This window comes from Rhinopithecus roxellana, chromosome 19, assembly GCF_007565055.1.
Source record: "Rhinopithecus roxellana isolate Shanxi Qingling chromosome 19, ASM756505v1, whole genome shotgun sequence".
NCBI classification, from domain to species: Eukaryota; Metazoa; Chordata; class Mammalia; order Primates; family Cercopithecidae; genus Rhinopithecus; species Rhinopithecus roxellana.
Window position 1 is genome coordinate 20,169,485 of NC_044567.1, and position 13,239 is coordinate 20,182,723.

General features: G+C 41.9%; 2 protein-coding genes across 2 annotated transcripts in view; both read left to right on the forward strand.

Annotated features, from left to right (window-relative positions):
• The window catches only part of EFCAB5 (EF-hand calcium binding domain 5), a 173,868-nt gene extending 170,028 nt beyond the window's left edge, over positions 1 to 3,840 (forward strand). Inside the window, exon 24 of the mRNA XM_010367959.2 lies at positions 3,225 to 3,840. Coding sequence (XP_010366261.1) covers positions 3,225 to 3,415 — 191 coding nt within the window. The 3' untranslated portion in view covers positions 3,416 to 3,840. The remainder of the gene's footprint in view (positions 1 to 3,224) is intronic.
• A 6,400-nt stretch (positions 3,841 to 10,240) lies between these two features.
• LOC104665985 (sororin) lies at positions 10,241 to 12,163 on the forward strand. Its single transcript, XM_030922925.1, has one exon. It carries the CDS (start codon positions 10,316 to 10,318, stop codon positions 11,072 to 11,074), a length of 759 nt encoding a protein of 252 aa, XP_030778785.1. The 5' UTR covers positions 10,241 to 10,315; the 3' UTR covers positions 11,075 to 12,163.
• Positions 12,164 to 13,239: the final 1,076 nt, after the last annotated feature.

Here is a 13,239-nt window from a genome sequence, read left to right on the forward strand (position 1 = left end):
TGGGCCAAGCTTCAAAGATCCGGCATGCATCTACCACAAGAGGGCAGTAGCACTCAACTGTTAATAGGGAACCCAGCAGAGCGCTGGAGGCTCTTTAGAGGAATCGTTAGTGCAGGTCGTTAACGCATCAACCTCTGGAAAGGACAGGGAAACAGGAACCACCGTCCAGACACTTTCTCGTAGCTTCTGTCTCGGTAACAATAAGACAGGAAATAAGCAACAGGGTCTTGTGAAAGAGAGCGACCTCGCTCACCATCCTCGTGTCGTTGAATCACCACGGAGATGGCGGCTAGCTTAATAATGGCTGCAGATGGGCGTCTGCTCATGTGGATGTTCAGATAAGAACACTGTGGCAAGGGTCAAAGGAACAGAGCTCTTCATGGGCATTACGGAAGGGCGGAAGAAAAGCTGAGGGGAGCAGCAGAGCTGTTTTGTCTCCGAAAATTAGGACTTTTAGGAGTGTCCTAGGATGAATTTTGTTTTATTTAGCTTCATACCATTGAGACATTAAGATTATCTTTAGAAACCTGTGTCATTTACCTTGTAGGGTTTCCAGGAAACTAATTAATAGAAAGAGAGATGAATTGGCCGGGCGCGGTTGCTCACGCCTGTAATCCCAGCACTTTGGAAGGCTGAGGCGGGCAGATCATCTGAGGTCAGGAGTTCGAGACCAGCCTGACCAACATGATGAAACTCCGTCTCTACTAAAAATATAAAAATTAGCCAGGCGTGGTGGTAGGTGCCTGTAATCCCAGCTACTTGGAAGGCTGAAGCAGGAAAATCGCTTGAACTCAGGAGATAGAGGTTGCAGTGAGCCCACAAGGTGCCACTGCACTCCAGCCTGGGCAACAGAGTGAGACTCAATCTCAGGAAAAAAAAAAAAAAGAAAGAAAGAAAGAAAAGAAAAAAGAATTATAACAAATGCACCTTCAATATTTTAAGTACGTATGTCGATTGGTCTAGTGTTGCCCATAAAATGAATCAGGTATTTTGAGTGTGATCTCATGACCAGCATCTGTTTTTGTTTTTATTCATAATTCTCTCTAATGTTACTGAGCTATAATTTGGAAAGACGTTTAGTATTTGAAAAACCTAATTCATTATTCCTTAATTTAATGTTTCAGTTTAACATTTATTGAAGACTTAGAATTGAATGAGAAAAGACAATGCCAGGGTGGTGTGTGTGCGCGTATGTGTGTGTTAAAACAGAGAATTTTAGAAAATTAATTGGATCCACGTTTTAAAGTCAGCTTCAAATAAAAATTGAGACTTGTGAATGTTTTCCACATTTTATGTGCCTTTCCTATCCCGTATTATACCTTTTGTTGTATAGTTCCTTCCAAACCATAGGACAGCTAAACCTAATTCAGAGAATCTTGTTCCTTTGTGTTGATAAAAGACGAGAAAATGAAATATGTTCTGCCTAGCAATTCTAATAGATCATTGTCATTACTGTTAATAAGCTACTGGATGGAAGACTTGATATTTAAAAGCTTTTGCTCAATTGAAAAAAAAAAAGCCAGGTGCGGGGGCTCATGCCTGTAATCCCAGCACTTTAGGAGGCCTAGGTGGGAGGATTGCTTGAGGCCAGAAGTTCGATACTAGCCTGGGCAACATAACAATACCCCGTCTCTATGATTAAAGATAATGAATAAATTATTTATTTATAATTATAAATAAATAAATAATAGAGCTTGAACTCGATTATAACTAAATGGTTTACTCAAATCAGCAAACATGTATTGGGTTAGGCAGTGAGTTAGTCACTAGGAATAACAGAAATGAATAAAACAGACTTGTGGGTGAGAGGCATCTGAAAGAAAGGGGGTAGTTATTATTATTATTATTATTATTATTATTATTATTATTTGAAATGGAGTCTCACTCTGCCACCGAGGCTGGAGTGCAGTGGCACAATGTCAGTTCACTGCAATCTCCACTTCCCAGGTTCAAGTGATTCTCCTGCCTCAGCTTCCTGAGTAGCTGGGATCACAGGTGCCCACCACCATGCCTGGCTAATTTTTGTATTTTTAGTAGAGATGGGGTTTCACCATGTTGGCCAGGCTGATCTCGAACTCCTGACCTCAAGTGATCCACCCACCTCTGCCTCCCAATGTGCTGTGATTACAGGTGTGAGTCACTGCACCCAGCTGATAGTTAATATGTTTGAGCAACTACTCTGTGACAGATCTTCACAAATATTTTCTCAGCCTCTGGTCCCAGCTACTTGGGAGGCTGAAGTGGAAGGATCACCTGAGCATGGGAGGGCGAGGCTGCAGTGAGCCATGATCATGCCACTGCACTCTAGCCTGGGCAACAGGGCAAGACCCTGTCTCAAAAGAAAAAAGCAATTCTTACAATTTTGTTTTATGGGAGAAGAAACTGAGGCTCAGAGCAGTTAAGTGACAAAACTCACTGGTGTAGAGCCAAGATCTGTTAAACTCTAGATAGTCTTTCCATTGGACAGAACCCACATCTGTTCAACGCTATATAGTCTTTCCATTGGACCATTCTATTTGAATATTAGTCACTGACTCCTGGGAAAAAGCAACTTTTATGAATGACAGTTTAACAGTTTTCAATTTAAAAAACTTAAAACATATAATAGTGTGCAGTTACTATATAGCTTTAAATAATTTTTAATTAGGAAACATTTCAAGCGTGCAAGTATAGAGAATAACACCTGCATAGTCATTATGAAGCTATATTCTATATCCAACCTTAACACTATGTTTGAGTTAGACTTTCTAAAGAAAACATTATAAGAACAGTTAAGGATTTCTATCCTTCCTCGATCCCACTGTCTTCTTGTCTTTCCCTAGAGATAATACTATCATGAATTTGGTATTAGTTTCATGCATGATTTCCTATTTTTACCATATGCTAATGAATCCATAAATAATATAATACTATCTTGCAGGTTTTAAAACTGTTTAATTGTGTCCAAAAGTACATATTATTCTATAACTTACTTTTTCTATTGAATATTTTGAGATTTATTCATGAATACAAATAACTCTAATTCTTTGTTAACGGCTGTCAAGTATTCCATTGTATGACTACACCAAAATTTATCCATATTCCTGTAATTACATATTTACACAAGATTCTGCTTAGTTTTCACTCAAAACATATCTAATGAACTTTAATCATAATACTGGAACTTATAATTTTAATAGTGAAGTGTAAAACTATCCACTCTTACTTTTTTCTTCCTGATGCAGGTCATTCCCGAACTGAAGTATGGAAATTTGGTAATGTTGTCATTGAACATCTATACCACTGGATACACATCTGTTCAGCTCTCACGAAGATAACCAAAAAACTAAATAGTTCTATTACACCCCCTTTGCCCTCCAAGACTGATAATTATATGTATGCAAAAATGCCAGGGGAAGGTTTGCAAGAGAAGTGATAATGAATGATAATGGAATTGGTACTGTATTTAGGATCCTTTGCTCGTGTTCAGTTTTGTTTAACTATAAAATATTTTCCATTGGAAAGGGGTACCCATAAACGTCTTCTGCTCCTAACATTTATCTCAGCACTTTCTAAACCCAAAAGTGCTACCTAAGAAGAAATTTAGCCAAAAAATATCCAGTGAAGGTAGCCATAGCCAAGTGTATTTAAGTATGTTATAGAATATATTTGAAAGCTTCTTTTCAGTTTGAGCTTTGTATCTGCTGTGGAACTGTTACGGTTGATTGAGTAGTTATTTTTCATTCTTATAAGGTGCAAAGTAACAACTGAGGATTTAGAAAACAAGAATACCAAACAGAATACCAAATAGTAAAGATAAACCAAAAGAATACCAAATAATAAAGATTTTTAAGAAATGGACTGAGAATTGTTTTTCTAATTTTTCAAAGACTTATAACATCATCTCTTCCCTCTCTCTGCCCCCCTACTCTTGCCTTAACAACTCAAAAGTCATTTTTAACTTATTAATTTTTAATTTTTGTGGGTATATAGTAGGTTTACATATTTATGGGGTACTCAAAAGTGATTTTAATGAACAGAAATTCTTGTGGGAAAAAGTCCATGACTCATGGAAAAAAGAAGACACTTTTTTAATGATAAAAACCTCTTCAGTTTAAGAAGTACAAAAAGAATTTATATTTGTTTAAAGCTTGTTTTTATGACAAACTTTACTGCTCTGTGGTGAGATTTCATCTTTGCAATAAGATATCTGATGACAGAGTCCAGTTTTAATAACATTTTGGGAAATTAAACTTTATTTTCTTTATTGGATTGACAAAATGTGATGTGTCCAAATATCTTATAATTTGAGATTGGCTGTCCCTTTTTAACCTTTTCTGATAAGAGGGGGGTGTTATTACCAGTCCTCCTCTCTCGGATGATCACATGCCAGTTTTAACCTATATGCCTGTTTCATATTTGGAAGAGGGCTTTTTAGGGCATTCACAGCAACATTTCAAGAAACAATGTTCTTGAAGATATTAAACTGATAACCACATATCCTGATGGCTTCAGAACAAGTTTACAGAGTTCACTGTGAATACAAATGGCATTTTAGGGAGCAAGGAAGGAAAGATTTTGCAGAATGCTATGTTTGTAACCATTATCCTGGAAATCAAATTAACTAAATGACTTCTAACTTGATAACAAATATCATACATTTGCATGGCACTTTAACTTGAAGTATTTTCACATACTAGCTTATCTGATTCTTCCAATAATCTCTAAAGTGGGTAGTCCTGATATCTCTATTTTATTTTATAAATGAGTTGCTCACTTCACAACGGGTATAAGAGGCAGAGCGGACCTAGCACCTAATTTCTGGTTTATTGTCCTTGCCAGCACCCTAGAAATCTCACTCACACTTTCCAGCTTTCTTACTAGGCTAATGACCATGCTGTCAGTCTTTTGAAAACTACTGTAAAATTTGCAGCCAACAAGCCAGATTGGTTAAATTTATTAAATAATCATTCAAGTAAAATACTGTCCCTCAACCTTAGGAGCTTATATTTTGAGTGAGGAAGATGTTATTTATCCCTGACAAAGGTTAGATACAGATTTATATATAAATCCATTTATTTCACTGTTAATAGATTTATTTGTTACATTTACATATGCTTCAGAAGCTTGGACTTGATTAACTGAATTTGTTATTGGCTCTTTCCTCACAGTTCATAGGTAACAGTGACACTGTACAGTGTAGACCATCCAGACCACTTTCTTTCCTTTGCTTTCTTTTTTATTTTTTTAAGTGACGGGGTCTCGCTCTGTCCCCCAGGCTGGAGTGCAATGGCTTAATCATAACTCACTGTAGCCTTAAACTGCTGGACTCAAGTGATCCTCCCACCTCGGCCTCCCAAAATGTTGAGATTATAGGCATGAGCCACTGCACCCAGCTTCACTTTCTTTTATACTTTTGGCTTGTCATGATTCAGGAACATCATGAAGTGTAAAGATAATGACTTTGGAATCTCAAAAAAGCTCCAACTGCTTTTTTAAACAGCTTTACTAACATATCCACATACCATAAAAGTTACCCATTAAAGTGCAGAATTAATTTTTGTTACATATTTACAGAGTTGTACTACCCTCACCACAATCAATTTTAGATTTTTTTTTTTTTTTTTTTCTGAGACAGAGACTTGCTCTGTTGCCCAGGCTGGAGTGCTGTGGTGCATCTCCGCTCACTGCAAGCTCCTGGGTTCAAGCCTCCTGGGTTCAAGTGATTCTCCTGCCTCAGCCTCCCGAGTAGCTGGGATTACAGGTGCTGGCCACCACGCCTGGCTTTTTTTTTTTTTTTTTTGTATTTTTAGTAGAGACGGGTTTTTGCTAGTTTGCCAGGGGTCTCAAACTCCTGACCTCGTGATCTGCCCACCTTGGCCTACCAAAGTGCTGGGATTACAGGCGCGAGCCACGAGCCCGCCGAACATTTTGATCATCCCAATAAGAAACCACATACCCATTAGCAGTCACTCCCCACTTTCTCCTACCCCCAGCCCTAGGCAACCAGCTAATTTTTTTTCTCTACGGATTTGCCTATCTGGACATTTTGCATACAATATGTGGTCTTTTGTAATTGGCCTCCTCTTCCCTCATTTTTTTTTTTTTTTTTTTTTTGAGATAGAGTCTCTGTCACCCAGGCTGGAGTGCAGTGGTGCAATGTTGGCTCACTGCAACCTCTACCTCCTGGGTTCAAGTGATTCTCGTGCCTCAGCCTCACAAGTAGTTGGGATTACAGGCATGCACCACTATGCCTGGCTAATTTTTGTATTTTTAGTAGAGACAAGCTTCACCATGTTAGCCAGGCTGGTCTTGAACTCCTGGCCTCAAGTGACTGGCCCCCTCAGACTCCCAAAGTGCTGAGATTACAGGCGTGAGCCAGTGCACCCAGCCAATTCCCTCTTAATCTAAATAGGCTTAAGCAACCAGATGCCCTGAACATCTGGACATTATCAATCCTCCAACTCAGAAGACCATTTGAAGGTAATTTAAGAATTATGCAGGCTGGGCACGGTGGCTCATGCCTGTAATCCCAGCACTTTGGGAGGCTGAGGCAGGCAGATCAACTGAGGTCAGGAGTTCGAGACCAGCCTGACCAACATGGAGAAAACCCGTCTCTACTAAAAACACAAAATTAGCTGGGCATGGTGGTACATGCCTGTGATCCCAGCTACTCGGGAGGCTGAGGCAGGAGAATCACTTGAACCTGGGAGGCGGAGGTTGCGGTGAGCCGAGATCGTGCCACTGCACTCCAGCCTGGGCAACAAGAGTGAAACTCTGTCTCAAAAAAAAAAAAAAAAAAAAAAAAAACAAGAATTGTGCATTCCTCTCATATATGAGGTTTTCTGTAATGCCACTCTCACAAAACCTCACCTTACATCATGAATGCCATGTTCTCACTCTCCTTTCACAGAATCTTGTTACAAAGACCTCTCTCAGGATCAGAAAAAGTAACTATTGGATACTAGACTTGATACCTGGGTGACGAAATAATCTGTACAGTGAACCCCTATGACACAAGTTTACCTATATAACCAACTTGCACATGTACCCCCCAACCTAAAAGTTAAAAAAAATTAAGCAAAAATAAAAATTTTAATTAAAAAACTCAACTGATAAGATCAGTGAATTAAATATTGCCTATTTCACCTGTTTTCTGGTTATAAATATAGCTCACCACTTTGGAAGTAGGGCCATTGTGAACCATCTTTGGTCTAGAATGCTGTCCAGTTCCATAATCTTTTTCTTGGTCAAATTTGTTAAATTTATAAATAAATGTTGCCTAATTTCTCTGCCCTTAAACTTGGTTATTACCCTCAGTAGGTGTACCATCTCCTAGTCATTAACCGTATTTAACCTCTCCTCCATCTACTGTCTGAGCTTAGACTGTCCTGCCCAAGCACTTCAAGTGATGAGGCAACTCTAGGTGGCCATTACGTGATTGACTCTCTAGTTACAGTTGTTTGAATTAGGGGTGACCCCTTATCAAAGTGAGACCAATTTGTGAAATGGCCTAATACAAAAAGCACCCAAACTATGGACAAGCCAAACTGGGAAACAGCAATGGGAGCAGTGTCTAAAAGGAAATTAAGGCCGCGCGCAGTGGCTCACGCCTGTAATCCCAGCAGTTTGGGAGGTTGAGGTGGGCGGATCACTAGGTCAGGAGTTCGAGACCAGCCTGGCCAATATGGTGAAACCCCGTCTCTACTAAAAATACAAAAATTCGCTGGGCGTGGTGGTGCGCACCTGTAATCCCAGCTACTCGGGAGATGAGCAGAAGAACTGCTTGAACCTGGGAGGTGGAGGTTACAGTGAGCCAAGATCGCGCCACTGCACTCCAGTCTGGGCAACAGAGTGATACTCTGTCTCCAAAAATAAGTAAATAAATAAATAAAAATTAAAAAATAATAAAAGGAAATTAAGTGTTTAGAGAGGGGCCGGGCGCGGTGGCTCAAGCCTGTAATCCCAGCACTTTGGGAGGCCGAGGCGGGCGGATCATGAGGTCAGGAGATCGAGACCATCCTGGCTAACACGGTGAAACTCCATCTCTACTAAAAAAAAAATACAAAAAACTAGCCGGGCGAGGTGGCGGGCGTCTGTAGTCCCAGCTACTCGGGAGGCTGAGGCAGGAGAATGGTGTAAACCCAGGAGGCGGAGCTTGCAGTGAGCTGAGATCCGGCCACTGCACTCCAGCCTGGGGGACAGAGCGAGATTCCGTCTCAAAAAAAAAAAAAAAGTTTCAAAAGTTGGGTTCCAAAATGTTAGGAGGCTTCTCTGTGCCCTTATTCACCGCTGTAGTTACCACCACTGCTGCAGACTCTACAACACTGCATCTGAGAAACTGTCCCTTCTAGCCTAGGGAAAATCCCATGACCGCTTCATTAAAATGTCCCAAAGGCAATGGAAGAATACAGAAGATACCAATTGAAAAACTCAAATTATCTAGGATATTGAGCTCCCCCCTGGGTAATTATGGGTAACTAATTCCCCATTCAGTCTCTTCAAGCAAGAGGCAGGCAGCCCTGGCAGGGGGCTTTATTTTTTACTCTTTATTTTAAGCAAAGTAACACATACTCCTAAAAAGTCATTCTGTTATACAAGGTCTGCTGAGACCACGGCATTTCCCAGCCCCAACTTGCCTCTATTTTCCTTGCTTCTGAGTCAACTACTTTCAATTCTTTTTGCTCAGGAGTTGGTAAACAGCCCATTGGCCAAATCTGGCCAGCTGCCCGGTATGGTAGTTTTATTGGAATAGGTATGCCCATGTCTACGGCTGCTTTCACATTATCAGGGCAGAGTTGAGTAGTTGCCACAAAAACCACATGGGTCACATGGACTAAATTATTTGCTATCAGACTGCAGAAAAAGTTTGCCAACCTCTATTTTAGCTGTGGTTTTGACATTTACCTCTATATTGTTAAATTACATGCTTGTGTGGCTATTTTTGTTTTTCCGATTTAGGTAATATCTATTAATCTCCCAGTATACAATACAAAGATTTAGCTCCTTCCTCAGCATACATACACACACACTTCCCATCCATTCTTCTCAATATTATTACATGGTAATTTAATCAGAATAGATCAATATTCAGTGTTTATATTATCATGATTACGTATGCTATTTAGAGCTTAGCCATGTTGTAAATTACAATTATTTTCCATTCCTGTACATCCTTTTGCTTTCCCTAGAGTTAATGTCAAAAGAAAACCGGAGTGGCTATAATATCACACAAGTAGATTTCAGAGCAAAGAATATTATAATGATAAAGGTTATTTGATAATGAATAGTCGATTAAGAAGACATTACAATCGTAAACCTAATGACAGAGTTTCAAAATACATGAAGTTAAAATTGATAGAACTTCAAGTCTATAGACATAAAATGGTTACCCAGGACTGGAGGATTTGGAGGAAAACAGGAGTGACTAATAGGTACATGGTTTCTTTGCTGGGTATTAAAAATAATCTAAAATTGGCCAGGCACAGTGGCTCACACCTGTGATCCCAGCACTTTGGGAGGCCGAGGCAGGTGGATCACCTGAGGTCAGGGGTTTGAGACCACCCTGGCCAACATGGAGAAATCCTGTCTCTACTAAAAATACAAAAATGAGCCGGGTGTGGTGGCACATGCCTGTAATCCCAGCTATTTGGGAGGCTGAGGCAGGAGAATCGCTTGAACCCAGGAGGCTTGAACCCAGGAGCTTGCAGTGAGCCAAGATGCACCACAGCACTCCAGCCTGGGAAACAGAGCAAGGCTCTGTCCCAAAAAAAAAAAAAAAAAAAATCTAAAATTGATTGTGGTGAGGGTAGTATAACTATGACTATACTAAAAATACAACTTTACTATACTAAACACCACTGAATTGTACACTTTAAATGAATGAATTGTACGATATGTGAATTATCACTCAATAAAAATTTTAAAAAAGATTTAAAAAAATATTATACTAGACAGAAATCTGAATCTACACAAAGACATGGAAACATGAGAAATGATAAATATATGGGTAAACATATTTTTCCTATTCAAAAAAAATCTTTTTAAAAACGAATTTACTTTTATAGCAAAAATAATTTATCATGCATTAACGACATAGTGACAATAGCACAAATGAGGAGATAAAATGGAAGTATACTTTTGTAAGCTTCTTATATTATACAGAAAGCGGTAGATTCTTACTTTAAGGTAGACTGTGATAAGTTTAAGACATATATTAGAAACGCTAAAGCAACAGCTTAAAAAAATAACAAGCGGTTTTTTGCAGCGAGTGCCCTTTCCCGTTGGCACGCGCCCGGGGCGGCGGTGCTGGAGGAGCTCGAGACCGAGCCTAGTTATGTCTGGGAGGCGAACGCGGTCCGGAGGAGCCGCTCAGCGCTCCGGGCCAAGGGCACTATCTCCTACTAAGCCTCTGCGGAGGTCCCAGCGGAAATCAGGCTCTGAACTCCCGAGCATCCTCCCTGAAATCTGGCCGAAGACACCCAGTGCGGCTGCAATCAGAAAGCCCATCGTTTTAAAGAAGATCGTGGCCCATGCTGTAGAGGTCCCAGCTGTCCAGTCACCTCGCAGGAGCCCTAGAATTGCCTTTTTCTTGGAGAAAGAAAATGAGCCCCCTGGCAGGGAGCTTACTAAAGAGGACCTTTTCAAAACACACAGCATCCCTGCCACCCCCACCACCACTCCTGTGCCCAACCCTGATGCCGAGTCCAGCTCCACGGAAGGAGAGCTGGACGCCAGAGACTTAGAAATGTCTAAGAAAGTCAGGCGTTCCTACAGCCGGCTGGAGACCCTGGGCTCTGCCTCCACCTCCACCCCAGGGCGCCGGTCCTGCTTTGGCTTCGAGGGGCTGCTGGGGGCAGAAGACTTGTCCGGAGTCTCACCAGTGGTGTGCTCCAAATTCACTGAGGTCCCCAGAGTCTGTGCAAAGCCCTGGGCCCCAGACATGACTCTCCCTGGAATCTCCCCACCACCGGAGAAACAGAAACTTAAGAAGAAGAAGATGCCAGAGATCTTGAAAACGGAGCTGGATGAGTGGGCGGCGGCCATGAACGCGGAGTTTGAAGCTGCTGAGCAGTTTGATCTCCTGGTTGAATGAGATACGGGGGGGTGCACCTGGCCAGACTCTCCCTCCTGTCCTGTACATAGCCCCCTCCCTGTGGAGGGGACACTTAGGGTCCCCTCCCCTGGTCTTGTTACCTGTGTGTGTGCTGGTGCCGCACATGAAGCCTGTCTGCCTTTGAGGGCTTGGGCAGCAGTGGCAGCCATCTTCGTTCTAGGAAATGGGGCCTCCTGGCCCAGCCACTCACTGGTGTCCTGTCTCTTGTAGTCCTGTCCTTCCTATCTCTCCAAAGTACCACAGCCAGTTTCCAGATGGGCCGCAGACTGGGGAGGAGAATCACTGGCCCAGCCAGAAGTTAAAGGGCTGAGGGTTGATGTGAGGGGCACCCTCTGCTCTTGCTGGGAAGGGTGGCTCCTTGGAAATAGGCCCAGGGGTTCTGCCAGCCTCGGCCTTTCCATCCTGAGTTGCTTTCTGTTGGTGGCTTTCTTCCTGAACCCATCTGCGTAAAGAGGTTTTCGGTTCCGTGGGTTTTCCTTCCAATTCTGTAAATAGTCCCAGAGAGAATTCGTGGGCTGAGGGCAATTCTATCTTGGAGGAAGAAGCTGGACATTCAGCCTGTGGAGTTTTGAAGGATGTGGGGAGCCTTAGTTGGGTCTCAGACCATAAGTGTGTACTACACAGAAGCTGTGTTTTCTAGTTCTGGTCTGCTGTTGAGATGTTTGGTAAATGCCAGGTTGATAGGGCACTGGCTGCTTGGAGCAAAGGGGCCATAAGGTGCTGTCGGTTTCTGTGGCTCACGGCCTACTGGGCTGGTGCTTTGCGCAGGGCCCACGCTCGAGTCTTACCACTCTGCTGCAGGGGTGGAAGGTAGCCCCTCTTGTCACCCACACCCATTTCTTACAAAATAAGTTACACAGAGTCTACTTGGCCCTAGAAGAAAAAGTTGAAGAGTCCCAGTCTTACTAGCATTTTGCGACTGTGCTTGTAAAGTCCTCGGAAACTCCTCGTGTACCAGACAGTGGCGGGGGCTGATAGCAATTTTAGTTTTTGGCCTCCCTATCCTCTCACATGAGAACACTGCCTGGATGCATATCATGATCTCTGGAGAATTTCCCTGTCTTTCTCTTCTTTGAATACTGAGGATTCAATAGTGTGGATTCGAAGGCTGCCCTGCCCCGACTCTGCCACCGCACCCCAGTCCATTGTACCTTTTGAGGTTTATAAGTTCGTGGAAGTTCGTGTGCAGAGGAGCTGGTGGATAACAGAGAATGTCAGTGAAGATGAGTGCTGGGTCCGGGCACTTGGAAGAAACGTTGCAGGCCAGGCGGGCCCTAATAAAACCCTCTGCCAGGCCTGGGAGTCCCAGGCCATCTGCTCAATGCTCTGTGCTTTGTCAGACCTGCAAGCACGCCCCCTTGCGGGGGAAGCCTAGGTGTCCTTGAGCTGACCCGCACTGAAGAACTCTTGTCCTCACTGGCTGATGTGGCAGAACTCTTGGGAAATGGCTTAGTCCTGCAGAATCAGGGGTCACCAGATGATGCGGAGTTGAGATCATCACTGCAAACTTCTCTGTTCCTGAGGAACCTAAATTTAAGGAAAAAAATGGGATTTTTGTTTTATAGTTGGAAAAAAATCCTGATTAAAGATTTTCTGCCTGTTAAAAAAAAAATAATAATAAGCAAAGAAGTATGGTCAATAAACCAACAAAGGAGGCTGAAGCATGAAAATCATAAGCTGAATCACAGTTGGGAAAAGTAGAAAACAGCAATCATACTTTTTTTTTCTTTTTTTTGAGATGGGTTTGGCTGCGTTGTGCATGCTGGCCTCAACCTCCCAAAGTGCTGGGACTACAGGCCTGAGCCACCCCACCCAGTCTGCAATCATAGTCACTTTAATGAAAATGTTTTAAACATCCAAATTAAATGGAAGAGACTGTCAGACTGGATAAAAAAGAGCCAACTATATTCTGTCAACGTGTGATCCAATTTGAATATAAATACACAGATTAAAATGGGTTGAAAAATATACACTATGCTAGCATTAATCAAAAGAAAGCCAGTTATATTTAGAGCAGACCAAGCAAAGAATAAAGGAATAAAGAGGGCCACTTCTTAATGCTACACAGGTTAATGCAAGAGAACATAACAATCCTAAATGTTTACATACCTAAGTTCAAAATACATGACACAAACTGATAGAAT